The 19,841-nt window shown below is 39.7% G+C and overlaps 1 protein-coding gene across 4 annotated transcripts in view; it reads right to left on the reverse strand.

Moving 5' to 3' along the window:
• RBMS1 (RNA binding motif single stranded interacting protein 1) overlaps positions 1-19,841 on the reverse strand; it is a 119,450-nt gene that overhangs the window by 16,211 nt on the left and 83,398 nt on the right. For all 4 annotated transcript variants that reach the window (XM_081199033.1, XM_081199032.1, XM_081199031.1 and 1 more), the window contains exons 4-6: positions 14,406-14,497; positions 6,030-6,187; positions 4,403-4,482 (exon numbers count right to left, since the gene is read on the reverse strand). In XM_081199033.1, coding sequence (XP_081055159.1) covers positions 4,403-4,482; positions 6,030-6,187; positions 14,406-14,497 — 330 coding nt within the window. The remainder of the gene's footprint in view (positions 1-4,402; positions 4,483-6,029; positions 6,188-14,405; positions 14,498-19,841) is intronic.

Below are 19,841 nucleotides of genomic sequence, written 5' to 3' on the forward strand. Positions count from 1 at the left end.
TCCTCACAAATCTACAGTTAGGTAACATCCTAGACAGACAAAGATGCCTACAGAAATGTGCTGTTTCACAAAATATACAACCCATGTTAGAATTGTGTATGTCAGAGTGATTAAAAACAAAACTGAGATCATGGATGAGTGGCACAGAATCAAACAATCAGCTTGAATGTTCCAAGGTGTTGTGGCAATTCCCCTCCTGCTGTGGTTTTGACAGCATTGTGGGTTGCACTTAAAATGGTAACTCACATTCTTATGTGCTGTTTTGGACTGAATCAGCAATGTACACTTGGGCTTTCAAACAAATATTTGATGACATTCCCCACTAAAGGTGCCTGAGTAAAATTAGGAGTCACAGGCTAAGAGGACAAGCCCTTTATGGATTGTCTTTTCTCACAGTGGAAGGAATTTCCCCGCAAGGACCTGTATTAGGACCAGTGACTTTACACTTGTTCATAAATGATCCACATAAGCAGTGAGGCAGACAAGTCTGCATATGACACAGAATTATTCAGGGTGCTTAAAACCAGAAAGAGATTGCAAAAAAGGGATTGCAAGCGGTTCCAAAAGTGAATGTCTAAACTGAGTGAATGGGCATTAAGATGGCAAATGTGATTCAAGATAGGTAAGTGCAAGATGGTGAGCACTGAAGCAAAAAATTTACTAGCCCCACATTGATGGGGGCCTGGGATGGTGGTGAATGATCAGGACAGGGATGAGGTTGTTATTATTTATTATATTTGTTAGTCACATTTCTAACATTGATTGTGATGAATTAATTGTTCAATGAAAATGTCAAACCAGTGTGGCAGTTATGAAAAATGCTAATTCTATGTTAGGGATCATTTGAAAGGCATCGAAAAATAAAATTTGCCACTATCGTAATGTCTTTATTCAAATCTATGGTATAACTTCACTTGCAATACGGTGTACAATTTGGATCAGAAAGGATATTGTAGAGCTGGGAAAAGTGCAGAAAATGGAAAACCAAAATGGCTGCAACTGGGCTAGTCCCACTATGAGGAAAAGTTACAATATCTTTTTTGGGAGAGGCAGGGGAGTGAGTAAAGTGGGAAATGATACAGACATTTAAAAAATCATGTACACTATGGAGAAAGCAGGTATGAGCTACATTTTTCTCCCACTCATATAGTATTAGGCCCCAGAGTCATCTAATGAAGATGACAGTTGGGGTATTCAAGATGGAAAAAATGAAGTGCTTCTTCACACAGCACACAGTTAAAAGTTATGGAATTTGCTACCATGAGTTAATGGAGGATAATGCAATGGCTGATAGTCAAGTTGGGGGGGAAAGATTGAGGCAAAAATATCCTAGCTCCACATATACATGGATGATGTCTGATCTGGTGGTGAGTGATGACTGATGGGGGAAGAATAGCAGGAGAGAGCTGTTGGGCTCCAATGCTTGCAGACTTCCCTTAGGCATCTGGTTGGCCTCTGAAGGAAACAGGATGTAATCCAAAACATCCGGAGAGCACCAGGTAGTGGAAGGCTGCTTTAATGTTACCTTGTAGCTACCACAGGCTGTGCCTGAGACTATGGCAGGAAGTGTAATCTTCAGAGGCGATCTGTTTGTGCGCTCTGAAGTTTTAACGTAGTGTTTCCACATACAAATTTACAAAAAAACCTACTAAAACTAAGTATGCATGTATTTTTTTACCAGCTGGTCTAGTCTACTTGAGTCTGTTTGCACAAGAATTTCCTGATCTGCTTCACACTATCCAGGAGGCCCAACCTCCTTTCTTATAAAACTATTTAGCTATTCCATTTTCAGTTCCAAACTCTTGTTATTTTAGCTAAGCTGCACTATGACAGCATGCTTTTCTTAAACAGATGTTCCTCCTCCTCCCACACCTATTCCATTGCCATCTTCTGGATTCTCCGTCCATTACGCCATTTCCCCCATCCAACTGAAATTTGCCAAGTTACCCTAGTTTCTGTGAAACTTGGTGTTACAAGCATTCTTATGCTGCAGATTATTACTCGCTCTTTACCTGGGAAGAGCTTTGCTAATGGTGCGTCTCCTGAACTTGGGAGTGAAGCAATGCCTGCCCTCTCTCACAAAGCCAAGAAACAAAGTGAAGGTCAAATGAGACAGATGACTGAAGACACACATAGGACTCCAGTAACATAACAAGGTCAGCTGAAGGCATATGTGTGCACATGCACATGTAATTATGAGGAAAGGAATGTGGTGTAGTGGAAAATGGCTTTGACGACCTGCTCTGAGAAGGGAGATCCTGTAGGCCTCCATATGGGATCACCTGCAAGAGCTAAGTCAACCACAAATAACCAACTATTCAAAATTATGCTGCAAATTCTATAACATCTGGGAAGGTGCTATAGTTCAGTGGTAGAGCATTTGCTTTGCCTGCACGGAAGTCCCAGGTTCAATCCTCGGTACCTTCAGTGCTTTGAAGAATTAGCCGTGTCCCTCCTAATAGTGATACTAACCTCAACCCAGATTTGTCACTAAGTCTGCTGCTATTTGTATAGCTCCACCCAAATGGCCTCTAAAGGCAGTAGCTGCTATGGAGTCTGTTAAAGGTTAGTTCCTGTAACATGAGAACTGAGAGTTTCTTAGTAATGATAGGAGTATGGCACAGCAAAGGTTAATTTACCTTGTCCCATCAAACTGTGTATTCTGCTGGTCAGAGTCAGGCTGCTCAAAAGTGGCTGGTTGCTAAGTCAGCCCAGTTACCTAAACAACAGGTGTTTGCAGTAACATGGGGAAAGGAAGTATATTATCTTTCTCTTTGTTTGCACTGGGGGCATCCTGGGAAATTCTACATTGAAATCCCATTTTGAAGAATGTGTGGCTACCACCCACACCAGAGAGAGGGAGAGGGAGAGGGAGAGGGAGAGGGAGAGAACCAAATCATGGGATATAGTCTGAAGGTACATGAGGTCACAACCTTGCTGATGGTCAGCCGGTCTGAGGATGACCATTGCCTGGATGAACAATCACCAGGGAATCACATGTATGCAGCCTTGGGCTCCATGATGAAACAAAGACAGGATATAAATGTAAGAAAAATAAATAAATATGAATACCCTACCTTTGATTTCTTTCTTCACCTGAATTCTGCCATGCATGCTACTATGTCTCTTCTTGCTTATAGGATACAATTTTACTACCCCCGGAAAGTCAAAGAAAAGCACTATTTATTGTATAGTAAGTTTCCTCTCTCACTCTGTTATTGTCTTCTGTCTTTCTGGTCATATTAATTTAGTCCTATCCAGCAATAATCTGCTACTCCCTGGCAGAGGCTGATAGTAAAAGGGTGTCAACTCTTGGCTTCAAAAGAGCCCATAGTAAGAAGTGCAATCAATTATCATGAGCTGACAGCTTTCCATCATAAGATGGGTTGGGAGTCTCACAGCAGCAAGTGAATAAATTAAGCTGCATTAGGAGAATGCCTCATGGACCTTTTTTTTTTTGTTTCCTTGCAATTTTTTTTGCACTAGAAAGACGCAAGTTAATTTAGACAGGAAGAGGGGGGGATCTAAAATTATCATCTTCATCTGGTATTTGGGTATCAGGTTTTCTCATCGAGATTCATTTACCTTCAGTGCTATTGAACAAGCTCGCAAAGCCACAGGAAAAAGGGGACTAATTAAATAAGCCTTATTTGTTCCCCTCCCTGCACACCTTATCTAGAACTATTTACAGCTCTTGGGAGGACCTGTGCCCGAAGCTTCAGAGCAATCCTTGTAAAGCAGCAGAATGTTACAATGCTCAGAGTAGCAATGGCCTATATTCAGGGTCTTCCAGAAAAGGTTTTCCAGAAAATGGCATAATGCTTGACTACAAGCACAGTAGTTGGATCACTGGAGTCAACAGCACCCTTAATCTCTCTGCCCATACTCAGCAGCAGACTGGAGCTGTGTAATACAAATTCAGAGAGCTACCTTCCCTTGTCAGAGTTACAGTATTCTCAGAGCTTCTCCTATTATATGCAAACCTCTATAATGTAAAGAAAATGCTGCTGTGATCACAGAAATACTACCAACTATGCTCACTTGCTCAGTTCACAAGTTGCATGTGCCCTCATGAATACATTCGGGGAATGATGATTTGGATGTTCAAGTAAAGGTGTGTGAATTCGTATTGGGTCTACAAGCCTACTAGCCCACAGGGAAGGACTCAAGGGAAAGGTAAGAAAGAAGAGATGTTTCGGCATTCCTGAAATTTCTTCCTCAACCCCCCAAGGGCCTGAACAGCACAGAGTGTCCTTCCTCAGGGCTCCAGACAGTATGTAACAGGGTTATTGCAGTGCTGTTCACCCTCCTTTTAGAGGTGGTGTTATGCAGGTGCAGCTTGCATAATCTAGTTACAGGAATCATTAGATTGTAACATTTTCAGAAGAATACTTAGACCTACCTGAAACTCCTGGGGGTGTTTTAATAAATTTCCCATTAAAATGAGCAATTACTGCTTCACATTTTTCTGTCGATTCCATCCTGTGCAAAAGACAAAAATAGGAGATAACTGTGTAATATTGACTTGCACATGTTTTGCTTTCTTATTAGGTCACAATGACAAAGCCTCCAGCCCAGTCCAGTCGTAATGACAAAACAAGGCTTGGGCAGTATGTGGATAAACATATGACTTGTGCACTCCCTTCATCCCTTTGTGCACTGTGATGTCTTTCCTCATGGCTTGCTGGCCATTGTTTGCCAGAACATGCAAAGTGGGCCAACTGCAGTTTTCTGACAAAAAGGGAGGCAGTGAATCTTAGTAGATGAACCCAAGATGAATCCTGTAGTGCCAAACCAGGGAGAGAGGCCATAGATCAGTGGTAGAACACATGCTTTGAATGTAGTGTGTTCCTGGTTCACTTCCCAGAATTTATGGCTGGAAAATCTCCTTGAGAGATGCTATTGGTCAATATTGAGATGGATGGACCAGTGATCTGACTCATTATTAAGAAGCTTCCTAGGGTTTGGAATTATGTCTGTGTCCATATCTATCTCACTGTCTCTCCCCGGCTCCTCCTACAAGCTCTATGAAGTGCTTGCACATTTTTGTATGTGTGTGAGAAGGATGCTTTAATTGTGTGTTTTGAAAAAATAAATTTGGGGCAAGATTTATGCTCCCCCCCCCAATCATCGTTCCACTATTAAAGGCTGAAAGTAAACATTCAAATGGCAGTGTTTTTCTCATTGCACATTGGAACTATCTAAAAAGGAAATTCAACTTGTCTTGGGTATGAATACAGTTTTCCTTATTTAGTTTAACAGGTTTCTTGTGTGTAATTACTAATCAAATTCAACTTAGTATATTACCTTTGTATGGATATGGCAATACTGGGTAATTATTTCTGAGTACTCATTGTGTAAGAACCCTTAAAATAACTGAGCCAATTAAAAACATGCAAAGAATAAGGCAGCAATATTAGGATTGGAATAGAAGGCAACTAACAACTTGTTTGATTGCAGTTTAATATTGTCTAATAAGTCAATATTGCCCTTGTGTCAGTCGTGTCCCATCTTTTAGCTGCAAGAGAGCAATAAAATTCAAATTGCACCTTAAAGCAAAGGTGGTGCGAAAGCCCTTTTTTCTTCAAAAGTCGAGGCCCCACACCCATTCCTCTAAGACCAGCCTTTCCAAACCTGGTGCCCTTCAGCAGTTTTGGACTATAATTCCCATCAGCCCCAGCTGCCATGCTGATTTAGACTATAACATCTTATGTTCTTTAACCACACCCACCTTTAAACATACACTTTTGTCTTTTGTGGCTGGTACATTAATAAAAAGCTGTTAATGCCAATATTTGACATTTGCACAATTCTCTATTACAGTACTAATAGGTGCATGCCATGCATCCTTGAATATTATTTGACCCATTAATATTTTGGTTAAATGATCAGTCCTACCATCTTTGTTTTGAGTTTCTTGTCATGGTAAGATACTGTTTTCCATTGCTAAGCACCTCCATTTTACTTTAACTATAATTGTTCTGAAGATACTATTCATGAAGTGATATAAAAGATAGCTACCATCGTACCTTGCAAAGCCAACCCCACGACTTGTGCCATTGGAATCACGAAGTATTCTTGTAGAGATAACTTGCCCAAAAGGTTTCAGCATATTCTCCAGCTCTTGTTCATCCATTGAAAGTGGCAAATTGGAAATATATAGATTAGTTGGATCCTGCTCTTGTTGCTGAAAAAAAGCAATAAAAATAATAATATTACTTTTCAGAAGAATATTGGAAATTTTGTACATAAAATTGTACCCATGAGACTTACTTTGCTGTGAAAGTCTCCACAATAAAGTGGTACCAACAGCAGTCGTAGCTAAATGTGTAATTTTGAAGTCACTGAATAGCAGTCTCTCAAGACTTCCCTAGGAGATCAATGAAACTAGAGAAACGGCTGTGGCCAAAATGTAAGATTACATCTATTCATCGTTACTACCATTCACAGAATAAGCTCTTCCTTCTTCTGACAACATAAGCCATTATCGTCTCTAGAATTACATTCATGGGAAAATAAATAGATAAAAAGGAATGTATTTGCTGCACAATGTAAGGGCTTTTGCCATGCTGGATACTGCATCCCTGAAAAAAATGTCCCCATTTTAATCAGTTAGCTAAGACGATTCACATGAAAGTCCACAACAGATCACAAGGCCTATTTCAAAAGTTCTGCAGAATAAAGTGGCTTTGCTCAGAGTTGGTCAAAAAACCATGGCTCGGGTTCAAAGATTCTGATGTGCAAGTAGGAGACCCTTCTGCCCATAGGTTTTCTGTTGCCAATTTCCCCTCTAAAAATCCACCTCAGGACTCCCAGTCAACCCCCTGAAGTTAGTGAGGACAGTTGTAGACAGAAAGGGAATCTGTATGTTTGCACTGGAGTATTTGGCTCTAACTATCTTGTTTGAGTGAGCTTGAGATAAATTAGAGCATGTGTGATCAGGAGCTCTTTTTCTGCCTCCCGAAGCTGCCTTCCATATTTATATACACTATCTCATCCTCTCTTTGACAGGGAAGACTAAGAAGTCGTTGGCTCTATCTTAACATTATATAAAGATGCAGATTATGAATAAACAGATGACATGAGAATAGTACAAACACCCCAAGGCGTTCATACAAAGCAGTAACAAATTTAAAGTGAGGGCAACTTCCATGCACGATCAGGCTCTGAGAATCCATATAGCAAAGACTCACGAGAAGCACATGCTTCTCAAAGGCGAGACTATGGAACTGAATATACAATACAAAATCATTCAGAAAGCATATGTGTCACCTCAGCAATTTGTAGCAGGTCCTATCTAGTAAAAAGAAAGGAATAATAACACAGCAACGCTTTTAGGTGGAGGATGCTTTTCGGCCTGTCCAAAAAATACATCAGGCAGCAACACAGCAGTGGGCTTCTCAATGATGGCACCCAGTTTATGCAATACAAAAGGCACCAACAGTGGTTTGTCTCAGTTACCTTTTAAATACCTATTTTTTATTTTTTATTTGATAAGCATTCCCAGATAATTGATACCAGCTTTTATTTCACCTTCCACACTGCATGGTGGATGTTTTATGATATTTTATAATACTGCTGTCCTGTTGCTGTTTCTGTAAAGATTTTTGAGATTGTGTATCAAAATGTGCTGCTATGTTTCTGTTTTGAAGGGATTGCATTGTTTTATTGCATTTATTATTATGTTTTATACCGCACCACATTGAATAATAAATACAAGAAGTAAACTGGTCCTTGCAAAAGAAGAACTCCTGTGTTGGGCGTCAGCTAACAAAAAGGGAGGGAAAGGTAACTTAGAACTAAAAGCTTTCGAGTCTGCTGAATTCACTTATTTGCTTTTCCTCAAGCATATCAAAACAAGGCTGATTTTAAGTTAGCGTTCTTCTGTATGTATGCATGTTATTCTTCCTTAGGCACTCAAGGGATTAAGTATCTAATAAGCATAAAGCTATGTTCAGCATTTATTAAGAAATGGGGACAGCCAGCCGTGAGCATCGACTTGAGCAGGGCAGGGGTGGCAGATGGGGGTGGGGTGTTGGATAGAAGAGCAGTAACTGGAGGTCCTGCATGGTGTAAAACTCCCACTCATCATCTGAAACTAATTAACAAAAACTCCCTGTGTGTAGAACTGTTCCTAACATGCAAGGGGGGGGGGCCCCAACAACTTGGCAGCATGATAAAACATCTGTTTTCTCTTCCATTGCAAAGGGTCACGGCTAACAGACAGCCATTCAGAAAACATGTGACTGTATGGAAGACCCTTTTGCCAATTCGATCCTAGCTGGCCTGCCTTCCCATGGAAGCAGTGCTCGTGTGTATCACTGAAGATGCACCCACAGTTAAATGTAAAACTATTCAGCTTCAGCTGCAGTGCTGTCAGTTACTGCTCTGACCCATTCAGCAAATGGGTTGAACTAGGCATCCATATATGGCTTTATTTCTGGTCTGGAACAGCCACAAAAATGCATCAGTAAAAAAGAACTCCCAAGTCTACATTAGTAAGCTAATTATCAGGGTCCTCTCTCTAAAAATAAAATAAAATAAAATAAATTAGCATGGTTATTGTTTTTGTTCATTGATCTCAAGGAACTATTTAAAGGTACTTTGTTACAATGAATGCTGTTGTAATGCTAACAGCACGGTTAATTGTTTAATCATATGGTTTTCGTCTTCACGCACATCCTGTTTTTCCTTTTAAAAAGTACATGAAGCATGAAGTTGAAATAATTGTGCTCCAAGACCGTTTAGAACACAGAGCTCACCCTTGAAATCACAATCTCTATAATTAGAAGTTCCCCCCCTCCCAAACAAGTTGAAATACTAAGCCTCTTTAAAAAAAAAAAGTGGTTGTATTTATTTAGTTTGGAATGGTGCCTTGAATTGCCTATATTGTGCAATAGGTGCACAAAATAGGGGAAAAGATCAGCAGAGGCAGAAAACATCATAATTGCAACGAAATTCATATGTTATAGAAATTTTTATGGATGAATTGCAGCCACCGTGGATATACCTCCATGGCCTTTGAGGTCTGTGGCTGAATCCTTCATTCATGTTCCCAAATTTGTAGGGCCAAGTTGTAATATAAAGCTGGGTCTTTTTTCTAGTTATCATGGAGTCTACATTATGTAATTCTCTGTCTGGGAACATTGGCTATGTAGCCTCCTCTCATTGCTTCTGCTGATAAATTGTCATGCTTAGAATAAAGCAATTGAAATTGATGGGTCTTATATTAGCCACAACTAACTTACTGATTTCAGTAGGTCTGCTGTAAGCAAGGCTGGATCCAATCCAATCTGGCTGCTGTCATATAGGTGTCCCCCTCCTCCCACTTAATATTTTAAAAATTAACCATTGCTTTAACAACTTTTGTTATGTTTTAATATACTTGCAAGCAGCTTTGCATTCTCTTTGCTCTGCAGAAAGGCTGTGACCCTCAGGAAGTTCCAAAAGATTAGTGGGGCTTATTGCAGATTTCCTTAAAAGACCATGTTAGTAGAAGCTCTCAGTATGCTGGGAGCACCAAAACAATATCCCAACACATGGGGACCACCATATGTATTTATCTAGCTCTCTTTGAAAGCTGGAGAGAGAGACAGGGAACACAGAGCCATTATGTTCCATGGGGATCACTTCCCAGTAAGTGGGTATAGAACTGCAGCTTTAAACCAGTTAAGAGAAAGGGGAAAATAAAAACCAAAAACCAAAAACAAGAAACACACCTTGCATTATCTAGTCAAATATAAAAAATGCCAACGGAAGCAAAGGTAACATTGTATGGCAACATTTTCAGTAGGCATGATTGATAATCCTTTCTGGTTCATAGAACTTGATTCCACTGCAATGGCAGGGGAGAAAGTGCCATGTATATCATGGTTCAGTATGTTACTTGCTTCCCAACAAGGGATACACATAAGTAGTGAAGTGAAATGATGCTCATGTAACTCTTTCAACAACTTGCCACCTGAGGAAAGATTGCGCCCCTATCCCCCAAATGATCTAAGTATTGTTGGAGGAAACGTGTGTAGCAACCCACAATAATATGGGAGTCTTTCGCACATTAGTGCAATTATGACCAAATTATTCCTCAGCTTGCAACTCAGTGCTGACAATCACAATCTAGTACCTCATTCATTCATTCATTCACTGCATTCATACATGACTTCCTGTGTGGGCACCCAAGGCAGCTTATGATTCTAAAGGACTAAAACAAAGTTAGCCCGATGGGAGGGGACAGTCCCACTGGAGCAGGCCCTAATGTTGTCTGTGCCTGCCTCCCTAGCCTCTTCCTCCTCCTCACAGGGCAGATAGTGCCGGAAGAGAAGTCTTAACCTCATAGAGCTTAGCACAAGATTCCTCAATTCAATCCCATCACGGAACTTTCAGCACTGCTACTAGAAAGCTTCACTGAAACAGAAAAATGGTGTGCCATTCATACTGGTCTTAAAGCTATGTATGAACACAAAAGACAGTATCTGCTTCCTGATTATAGTGGCATTCAAACAAGACAAGCAGCATGGCTGAAAGGGGCCTTTATTTTTCGCCAGACTATGGTACAAGAACATAGCTGAGCAAATCTGAAACAGCGTTTCTTTTCAATTCATGAGAATGGAGACATTCCTAAGTGCCTTTTGGATAAGAGGACAACCCTTTGTATGAAGATGTTCAGCGCTTTGTTAAGAAAACAATGCAATGAGACTTTTTAGAAGCTCCACGTGTATTCCACTAACCTTATTTGAGAGGACCACAAAAAGCCAAAAGTATTCATGGGGAAAAATAAAAATAAATGGTTTTTATTTTGTAAGAGGAACTCTCAATTAATTAAATCAATGGGCATATGCTGTAGGCATGTATAGGTGTTCAGACCTTATTTTAACCTTGCATTGAGCTCATGGAAATTAGGTGGAGTAGGCAAATTAACACAATAAACTTAAGAAGTAGACTTGAGTTCATGTAACAGGAATCCAAGAGACCAAGCAGTGGTCCAGAGTAAGTATGTTGTAAAAGACATCTCACTCTACTGTCTACGGTGATGTTCTGGTGTTTAAGTAAATATAATTGTGTGTGTGTGTCATGATATTAGAGTAATTAAGGTAAGTGTGTAGGTAATTATGGTATTTAAATTAAGGTATGTGTTAGGCTGGGAGAAGGAGAGAGTTCTTGGAATGCTGGAAGTGAGTGGTGACTGAATAAGAGTTTGAGAGGGAGCCTCAACACTAGTGTGAGACTGTTCAGAGATTAAGTTGAGTTTCAGACTGGGTGGTAGTTGGAGTGAGAACTGGAGGTGTTTAGAGTGTGTTTGGGTGGTGGTAGCAGGGTTGGCATAATAGAATAGTATTAGTACTACATAACCATTGCTTTATATGTAACAAAGGGGGGGGGGAATAAAACATAACAGAAACCATACCCTTCTGTGCACTAAGTGATCACATAACTTCTGTTTTAATAAAATTACTGTATTGCACAGCATCAATAGCCCTTATTCAAAATAGGAAACCTTTTGTTGAAGAGCAAACACATTAAGATGTCATTTCCTGAACCCTGTCATTTATATAACAATATTGTCAGCTGCCTAACTTTATAGCCCTAACCCCTTTAACCAGCCAACATAACGGTAAATAATGGTCCCTTGCATTACACAAAAAATTAAGCTTACATATGGGCTAAAACTACATTTCCTTCTTGATGCAGGTTAGTAAACATAGTGCTCAGTCTACAGCAAACTAGATGTACAGGTTCTAGGCTCGTGTTCTCTGTGACATGCTAGCTTTCTGTGTGAGATTTTCAAAATAAACAAGCAAAGGAACATTGAACCTTGTAAGCTTCTGTCTGCAATGGTTCAAACCACACACAGGTTTATCCTCTCCATCAGACTAGGTCCAGGCCACCATATAATCTGGAAAATGTGGTCTCTGCATGCCTGAACCAGGATGACATCTCTAGTTAGCCAACTCTGCTATTCACATGTGAAATATATTTCCCTTTCTCTCCCCTTTGCTGACTGAAACTCTGCTCATTCCAAATACTATGGAATTAGATGCTTATCACTCATCATATGTAATAAGGGTGATGAAATTATAGTCACATTGCCTTTTGAGTTTTATAAGTGGACCCCATCAGCACATACACATAGTTCAGAGCACTGTTGCCTTTTCAGATTTCTATCCTCTTGTATTTCCAACTTCCGTTTGAAATTTAAGAGCATAACCATAAACACATTGCTGCATTTAAAAGCATCACCATCCAAATTCACACAAAGAGGGCTCATTAACATTGGAGACAAATGTGCACTATTTCCAGTTTTTGTTTTGTGTGTTCCTCTCACCCGTCACGTGCCTAGATATTAAATATTATGACACCACCATTAACACAGAGACCCACAGAACAGCCATAATGCAAGAAAGTCATCTAGTAAGAGCAAGTGTGCATGCATGTGATAAAATGTGCATTAAGTAATAGACATATGGTTTTCATTTTGCTGTCCTGGAACTAATCCAAGGACATTTCAGGTTATTAGCTCCACTGTTCCTCAGTGGAGAATTTGGAAAAATATTGCCTAAGCTGAAAAAAGCCACCCTGGTTTATACATTACTCAAGAAGAAGCAGAACGGACAAGAAAGGTGTGCCAGATTTGTTTCATATTTAATCATTCTGAGGGGCTCTCACATTAATTAGTCACTTGAATATTTTAGAAAGTACTATGTTTTCAAATTTGGAAGGATAGACTTTAAAGAATGATTGCAATATATGTATGTGCAGAAGACCTGCATCACTCATAGTTTACAATAGTTCCCATTATTGACAGCTGCCTGTATTATAATCTGTCACAAGTGGACAAAGATAAGGATCCAGACAGCAAAAGATTGGAGGATCAAAACATGGGAAATAGTAAATACAATAAAGTTAACTAACCTTGTGGAAAAGTGGGGTATGTCTATAATATATTAGTGCACCAGAGTACAGGAGTACATACTTTTCAGGATGTTGCAAGTCACTTAAGAAATTATATATATTCTGTTTAGGTAAACAGTATTGTTGGAATAGATTTGCTATTAAAATGTGTTGGCAGCTGATGACCACGCATCCCAGAGAGTTCTGTTACCTTTATATCTCTATCATTATATCTCTATCATTAATGTATCTCTTTTGTTGTAATTATATTTTGACTGACTTGTAGTTGGATAACAACAAGAGCAACCACCACACCAATGGCTCCCACTTGCTGGTCTTATGAAAGTTCGACATACAAATAAAGACTATTCGAACTGCTCTATTCTAACTCTGCAAAGATTCACACTCTTCAGTCATTTTCTACTTCTTTCATTTCATATGCCGTTACTGCAGAGAGGTAAGCACTGAATTACCATTGGAAGTAGGGGAATATGCTTTAGAAAAATTAAGTGTTTTGCTGCTATAACCAATACAAAATTTTTCAGGAAATGGCAGGGATTTTCTATTTAATGAAGTTCAGATTCTGAATAAAGTTTATGCCCGCCCCCCGCTGTTCAGTTCTTTCCACAAGAGTGCTCTTTCTCCTAATTTATATGCATTCTGTTGGCAACCTTTGGCCTTTGTAAAATGGGAACATTTGTAGCATTACTCAGGCTGACTTGAGTTTTATCAGATTACGTTTCTTTTGGTGGCTGAAATGGCTGATTCTAGATCAGCAGAACCTGACAAAAATACCGCAATTTATTTTTTAGTGAGTGAACCATGCCTGACATTTGGCTTCCTCCATCTCCAAAGTAAGCCATTTTTCTAGTCCAAGTTCCATGTGCTTCTTCCCTTACTTTTCTTCCTAAAGGTTTGTTGTTGCAAACCTTGGGGTTTCCCCTCCTCTACTGATAACCTCCTTTCTCTGCGTTGTTGTGCTGTTTTGGCTACATTAATCAACAACACTCATGCCTGGAGACTGGAATTAGAGGGAAAGATTCCAGGCATGCTCTGTAAGGTAGCCAAAAGTGGTGACTACTTCCTGAGTAAAGTATTTAGTTTCTCTTCAAGTGACAAATTGTCATCACTATAGATTTATGGTAACAAAATCTAACTACCCCAGGAGTAGTACTGTCAAAAGTCATCCTAGGTGATGGTTTAAGACCTTGCCCCATGAGCATGTTTTGTTTTTTAAAATGATGGAGGACTTCAAGTACACATGAGAAGCTCCATTATGAGAAGGCATTGATGAGAAAGCATTGATTTCATGCCAGGAAGGATTCACTATCACCAGAGTGTAGAGCAGGGGTGAAGAATATGTGGCTCCCCAGGTGTTGCTGGACTATAACTCTTTTCTTATCCCCAGCCAATATGGTCAGCAGTGAGGGATGATGGGAGTTAAAATGTCCGACAATAACTGGAGGACACAGGTTTCTGAGATTACTATCCGAGTGGTCCAAATGCATTTATCTTACCTTTGCCATCTGTGCTTGGACTCCAGTGGCCTTCAGAGCGGATACTGCTTTCTGAGCTGCGGCTGGACTGTCAAAGTCTACAAAACCATAACCTGGAATTTAAAACATTTATTTATTTATGGGTAAGAAAAGCTGAAGTGTTCACTTTTTATTTCATCTGAAAGCTTAAGGGCAATGGCTTATAACATGCATGTTTTATTTCATCCTCATAACCATCCCCTAAAAAACGAGGATGAGGAAATAGTGTCTATGAAAGCACACTCTGCATTGTTTTCCGGAGCTTCCAAAAGGCTTTTTTTCTTTAACCGTTACTACTGCACAATTCACTAGAAAAGAGTTGTTGCCTTAGTTTGAAACATTTCATATCGCAAAAAACAAATATCTGAGACGTTTGTTTGGATTTGGTTTTTTATTGGCACATGCTCCATTTACTGCCTATAATGATTCCTTGTTCAGTGCCATATATAAGGCTATCACTTGTAGCCTTTTACAAAAATTGTATATGCGCATTATTTGTACATCTACTGAATATACAATATACAATGGGCATTCATCCATGAATGGTGCTATCTCATCGTGAAGAGAATGGCTAAATGTATTTAGCCCATATTTGTTGCTAACCCTTATCTGCACTGAAATATGACTGCAATATCACTAAATACAACAACCTGCTTATCCAGATTTTTTTAAAAAAACAAACAACAACACGTTATTCTTGGGCTGGTTCATACTTGCACCATGCCATGGTTCAGTGCTTATTATGTTGGCAAGCTTCTGAGAGATTCAGCAAAGAGTAGGGCCTGCATTCTCCCCATCACCCCATGGCCAAGACTAGTTTGAAAGAACCATGGGTGAGCAACATGCATGAACCAAGAATCCTGGTTTAAAACAAGCAACAGGCTGTTACAACAAGCCAGCTTCATAAACCATGGCTTGAAGTTGGCTTATTCAGCAACTAATCATTGGTTGTTGTAAACCGGGGTGTAATACAAAGTGGATATTCTTTGAAACTAAAAGTAAATTAGGAAGATGCAGCCATGCAGGAAGATGTGAAGAAGAGGATGTGTCTGAGTTCAATTAAAGCTTGCTCATGGTTTTTAGTGCTTTGTGCAGACCAGCAGATTTTCACTACATGCAGTTAAATTAAAAGGAGGAATGCATGCTGTCTCCTTGGGTGGACACTCTCATCGCAGTCATCCTAGATAGGAATCTGGAAATCTTTATTAAACCCAGTCAAGGATTAGATGGCAACTGGGAGTGCACCCATATACTAAATTAAAGAGACTGTTTTGCAACTTCTTATATATTCTTTATTGATGGTGGTCATGGTGGTAAAACAGAGGAGATTAAGCAGTCTTTTTGGTGGCAGCACCCATAACTTTCCCCGAGCAATAAGGCATATGCCAATGCTAGTTCAGTTGCTGAATACGTTTTTATTTACTTTCGCCTTTGTTGGCCCTTGATGCCCATTGTTACAAGTTTTAATTTATTTGGAATATAGATTGTGTTTGGATTTTAATTTTATTGTGCATTGTATTGTTTTTTACTGTAGCGCATTTCCCCAACTATCAGAAATGTTTGAAATTAGGTATTTGATTAAAAGGGAGAAAGTCAACAAAGCCCTTTTTATATGCCTTGAATATGACATTTAAGGAAATGCAAAGCTTTACTTTGATTTTTTTAAAAAAAAAATCACAGTAGATAGTATCCAACAAAGTAGTTCTATTAGTGCAAAGATTTCCATTTGTTCAATGGAACTTTCCCTCCATATCTTCACCTAGGGAGACATTCCCAACTTTGTTCTGGAGCACTGCGGGAAGTCCCAGAACAGATTTAGGGAGTACACAGGGATAAGAGTGGGAGGTGAATTTTCACTGTGCAGTCAAAAGTCCTTGTGCTTACAGAGCTACTTCATTGGATACCCCCAATATTTAGAATATATACAGTGGTACCTCGCAAGACGAATGCCTCGCAAGACAAAAAACTCGCTAGACGAAAGGTTTTTCCGTTTTCGAGTTGCCTTGCAAGATGAATTTCCCTATGGGCTTGCTTCGCAAGACAAAAACGTCTTGCAAGTTTGTTTCCTTTTTCTTAACACTGTTAATACAGTTGCGACTTGACTTCGAGGAGCAACTCATAGAACGCAGTGTACATAGTAGCCTTTTTTGAGGTTTTTAAAGACTTTGGTGATTTTTGAAGCTTTTCCAGAACTTCTTTTGCAGCCATTTGGTAAGTTAAGTTTTTAAAACTTTTTTGGGGGGTTTTGGATTTTGGGTTGGGGTGTTTGGAATTCAAGGACTTGGTGTTGGGGAGGGGTTTGCAAGAATCTGGAAGCTTGTGTGTTTTTTTCTGCATTTTTATGATTTTCTGTGACCATTGGGGCACTCTGCTCTTTTTTTAAAAAAATTCTGGATTTGAATTTCTGTGTGCTGGGTGGCTGGGGGAACAGTTGGGGAGGGGTTTGCAAGAATCTGGAAGCTTGTGTGTTTTTTCTGCATTTTTATGATTTTTTTTTTTTTAAAAGATTTTTTATTGCGTTTCTTTTCATAGATTAACAAATTTGTTTACATGGCAACATGCAAGAAACATTTTTTATATATATATATAAAGAAAAATAAAAACAAGAAAAAATGTTATGAAACCTTCCTTAACATCTTTCAGCAATTCACTTTTGGACCTCCTCACATCCTCTCAGCATTGCATTCATTGTTCTAGCCAGTTCAGCAATTTGTTATCTTGTTTCCCATCTTATTATACCTTTAAATGTATTATGTTACCAATTTCAAAAAATTGTAATTTGGTTTTGACATTGTTAATAAACATAATAATTTGTTTCAAATATTTCTCGTTTTTTCTATCATTACTTACTTTATCATTTCTTAAAATAAATTGCGGAAACATAACATTTCTTAATCGTGCGCTATCTTAACATTCAAACAACTTATAATGTTTTTGCAAATAGTCCTTAAATTTTTTCCAGTCCTCCTCCATAGTTTCTTCGCTCAGATCTCGGATTCTGCCAGTCATTTCTGCCAACTCCATATAGTCCATCAACTGCGTCTGCCAGTCCTCCAGTGTGGGTAAATCTGGTGTTTTCCAGAACTTAGCGATGAGAATCCTAGCTGCTGTGGTTGCATACATAAACAAGGTTCTGTCCTTCTTTGGCACCTTCCGGTCCACCATGCCCAGAAGAAAGGCCTCTGGTTTCTTAGAAAAGGTATATCTAAATACCTTTTTCAACTCATTATGTATCATTTCCCAAAAGGCCTTTACTTTCGGGCAGGTCCACCAGAGGTGAAAGAATGTCCCTTCTGCCTCCTTGCATTTCCAACACTTATTATCAGAAAGATGGTATATTTTAGCCAGCTTGACTGGGGTCATGTACCACCGGTATACCATTTTCATAATGTTCTCTTTCAAGGCACTACATGCCGTGAATTTCATACCGGTGTTCCATAACCTTTCCCAGTCCTCAGACATAATGTTGTGTCCTACATCCTGTGCCCATTTTATCATAGCAGATTTAACTGTCTCATCCTGTGTGTTCCATTTAAGCAGCAAGTCATACATCCTCGAAAGTACCTTAATCTTTGGTTCTAGTAACTCCGTCTCCAGTTTCGATTTCTCCAACTGGAAACCCACTTTTTTGTCCATTTTGAATACCTCTTGAATTTGAGCATAATGTAACCAATCTCGCACCTTACCTTTTAATTTGTCCTGGCTTTGGAGCTTCCAATTGTCTCCAACTCTTTCGATCAGTTCCCAATATTTTGGCCAATAGGCCTCCATATTGGGCTTTTTTTTTGAGATCTTGGCTTCCACAGGTGATAACCACCTCGGGGTCTTGTTTTCTAATAAATCCTTGTACTTCATCCAGACGGCAAAAATTGATTTTCTGACAATATGGTTTTTGAACAGTTTATGAACCTTCGCCTTGTCATACCACAAGTATGCATGCCAACCATACACATTATCAAACCCCTCCAGATCTAGGACATCAGTGTTTTCTAACAGGAACCAATCCTTCAACCAGCAGAAGGCTGCAGCTTCATAGTACAACCTTAAGTCCGGCAGGGCAAACCCCCCTCTTTCTTTTGAGTCGGTTAGTATTTTAAATTTTATTCGGGGCTTTTTGCCCTGCCAGACAAACTTAGAAATATCCTTCTGCCATTTTCCAAAACATTCCATTCTGTCCACGACCTGAAGGGTTTGAAATAAAAATAGCATTTTTGGCAAAACACACATTTTTATAGCTGCGATTCGGCCTGACAAGGTAAGTTTCAATCTTGACCAAATATCCAAATCCTTTTTAATTTCCAACCAACATTTTTCATAATTGTCTTTAAAAAGATTTAAATTTTTGGTGGACAAGTATACCCCCAGGTATTTCACTTTTTTAACCACACTTAGCTCTGTCTCTTTCTGATACCCCTCTATCTCTGTAGGTGTCAAATTTTTGACCAAAACCTTAGTTTTTTGTTTATTTAACTTGAATCCCGCCACCCGACCAAACTCCAGGATAAGTTCCAGAACTCTTTTTGTACTAGATACTGGCTCCTGTACTGTCAAGACTAGGTCGTCTGCAAAGGCTTTCAGTTTGTATTGTTTCGCTCCGACCTCTATACCTTGCACCAACTGGTCCTCCCTAATCATATTCAGCAATACCTCCAGAACAGAGATAAATAGCAGAGGGGATAAAGGGCACCCCTGTCGTGTCCCTTTTTCAATTAGAAGTTCATCCGACACCACATTGTTCACTATCAACTTGGCTTTTTGCTCTGAATAAATTGCTTCTAGTCCATTTTCAAACCCCCGTCCCACTCCCATCCCCTTCAAGTTTTTCTTCATAAACATCCAAGAAATGTGCATTTTTATGATTTTTTGTGACCATTGGGGCACTCTGCTGTTTTTTCAAAAAAAAAATCTGGATTTGAATTTCTGTGTGCTGGGTGGCTGGGGGAACAGTTGGGGAGGGGTTTGCAAGAATCTGGAAGCTTGTGTGTTTTTTTCTGCATTTTTATGATTTTCTGTGACCATTGGGCCACTCTGCTGTTTTTTAAAAAAAATACTGGATTTGAATTTCTGTGTGCTGGGTGGCTGGGGGAACAGTTGGGGAGGGGTTTGCAAGAATCTGGAAGCTTGTGTGTTTTTTTCTGGCATGGAGAGGCTGCCAGTTCTGATGTTTCTGCGGCTGAAGACTTTGCAGCGGAGTTCCTGGAGGTTGTGAAGACGGAGGGCTACGTTCCACAGCAGGTCTTCAACTGCGACGAGACCGGGCTGTTTTGGAAGAGGATGCCCAAAAGGACTTTCATCACACAGGAGGAGGCCAAGTTGCCTGGCCACACGCCCATGAAGGACCGTCTGACCCTGCTCTTCTGTGCCAACGCAAGCGGCGACCTGAAGATCAAGCCCCTGCTGGTGTACCACTCGGAGAAC

Source organism: Podarcis bocagei (assembly GCF_964188305.1).
Source record: "Podarcis bocagei genome assembly, chromosome: 1".
Taxonomy (NCBI): Eukaryota; Metazoa; Chordata; class Lepidosauria; order Squamata; family Lacertidae; genus Podarcis; species Podarcis bocagei.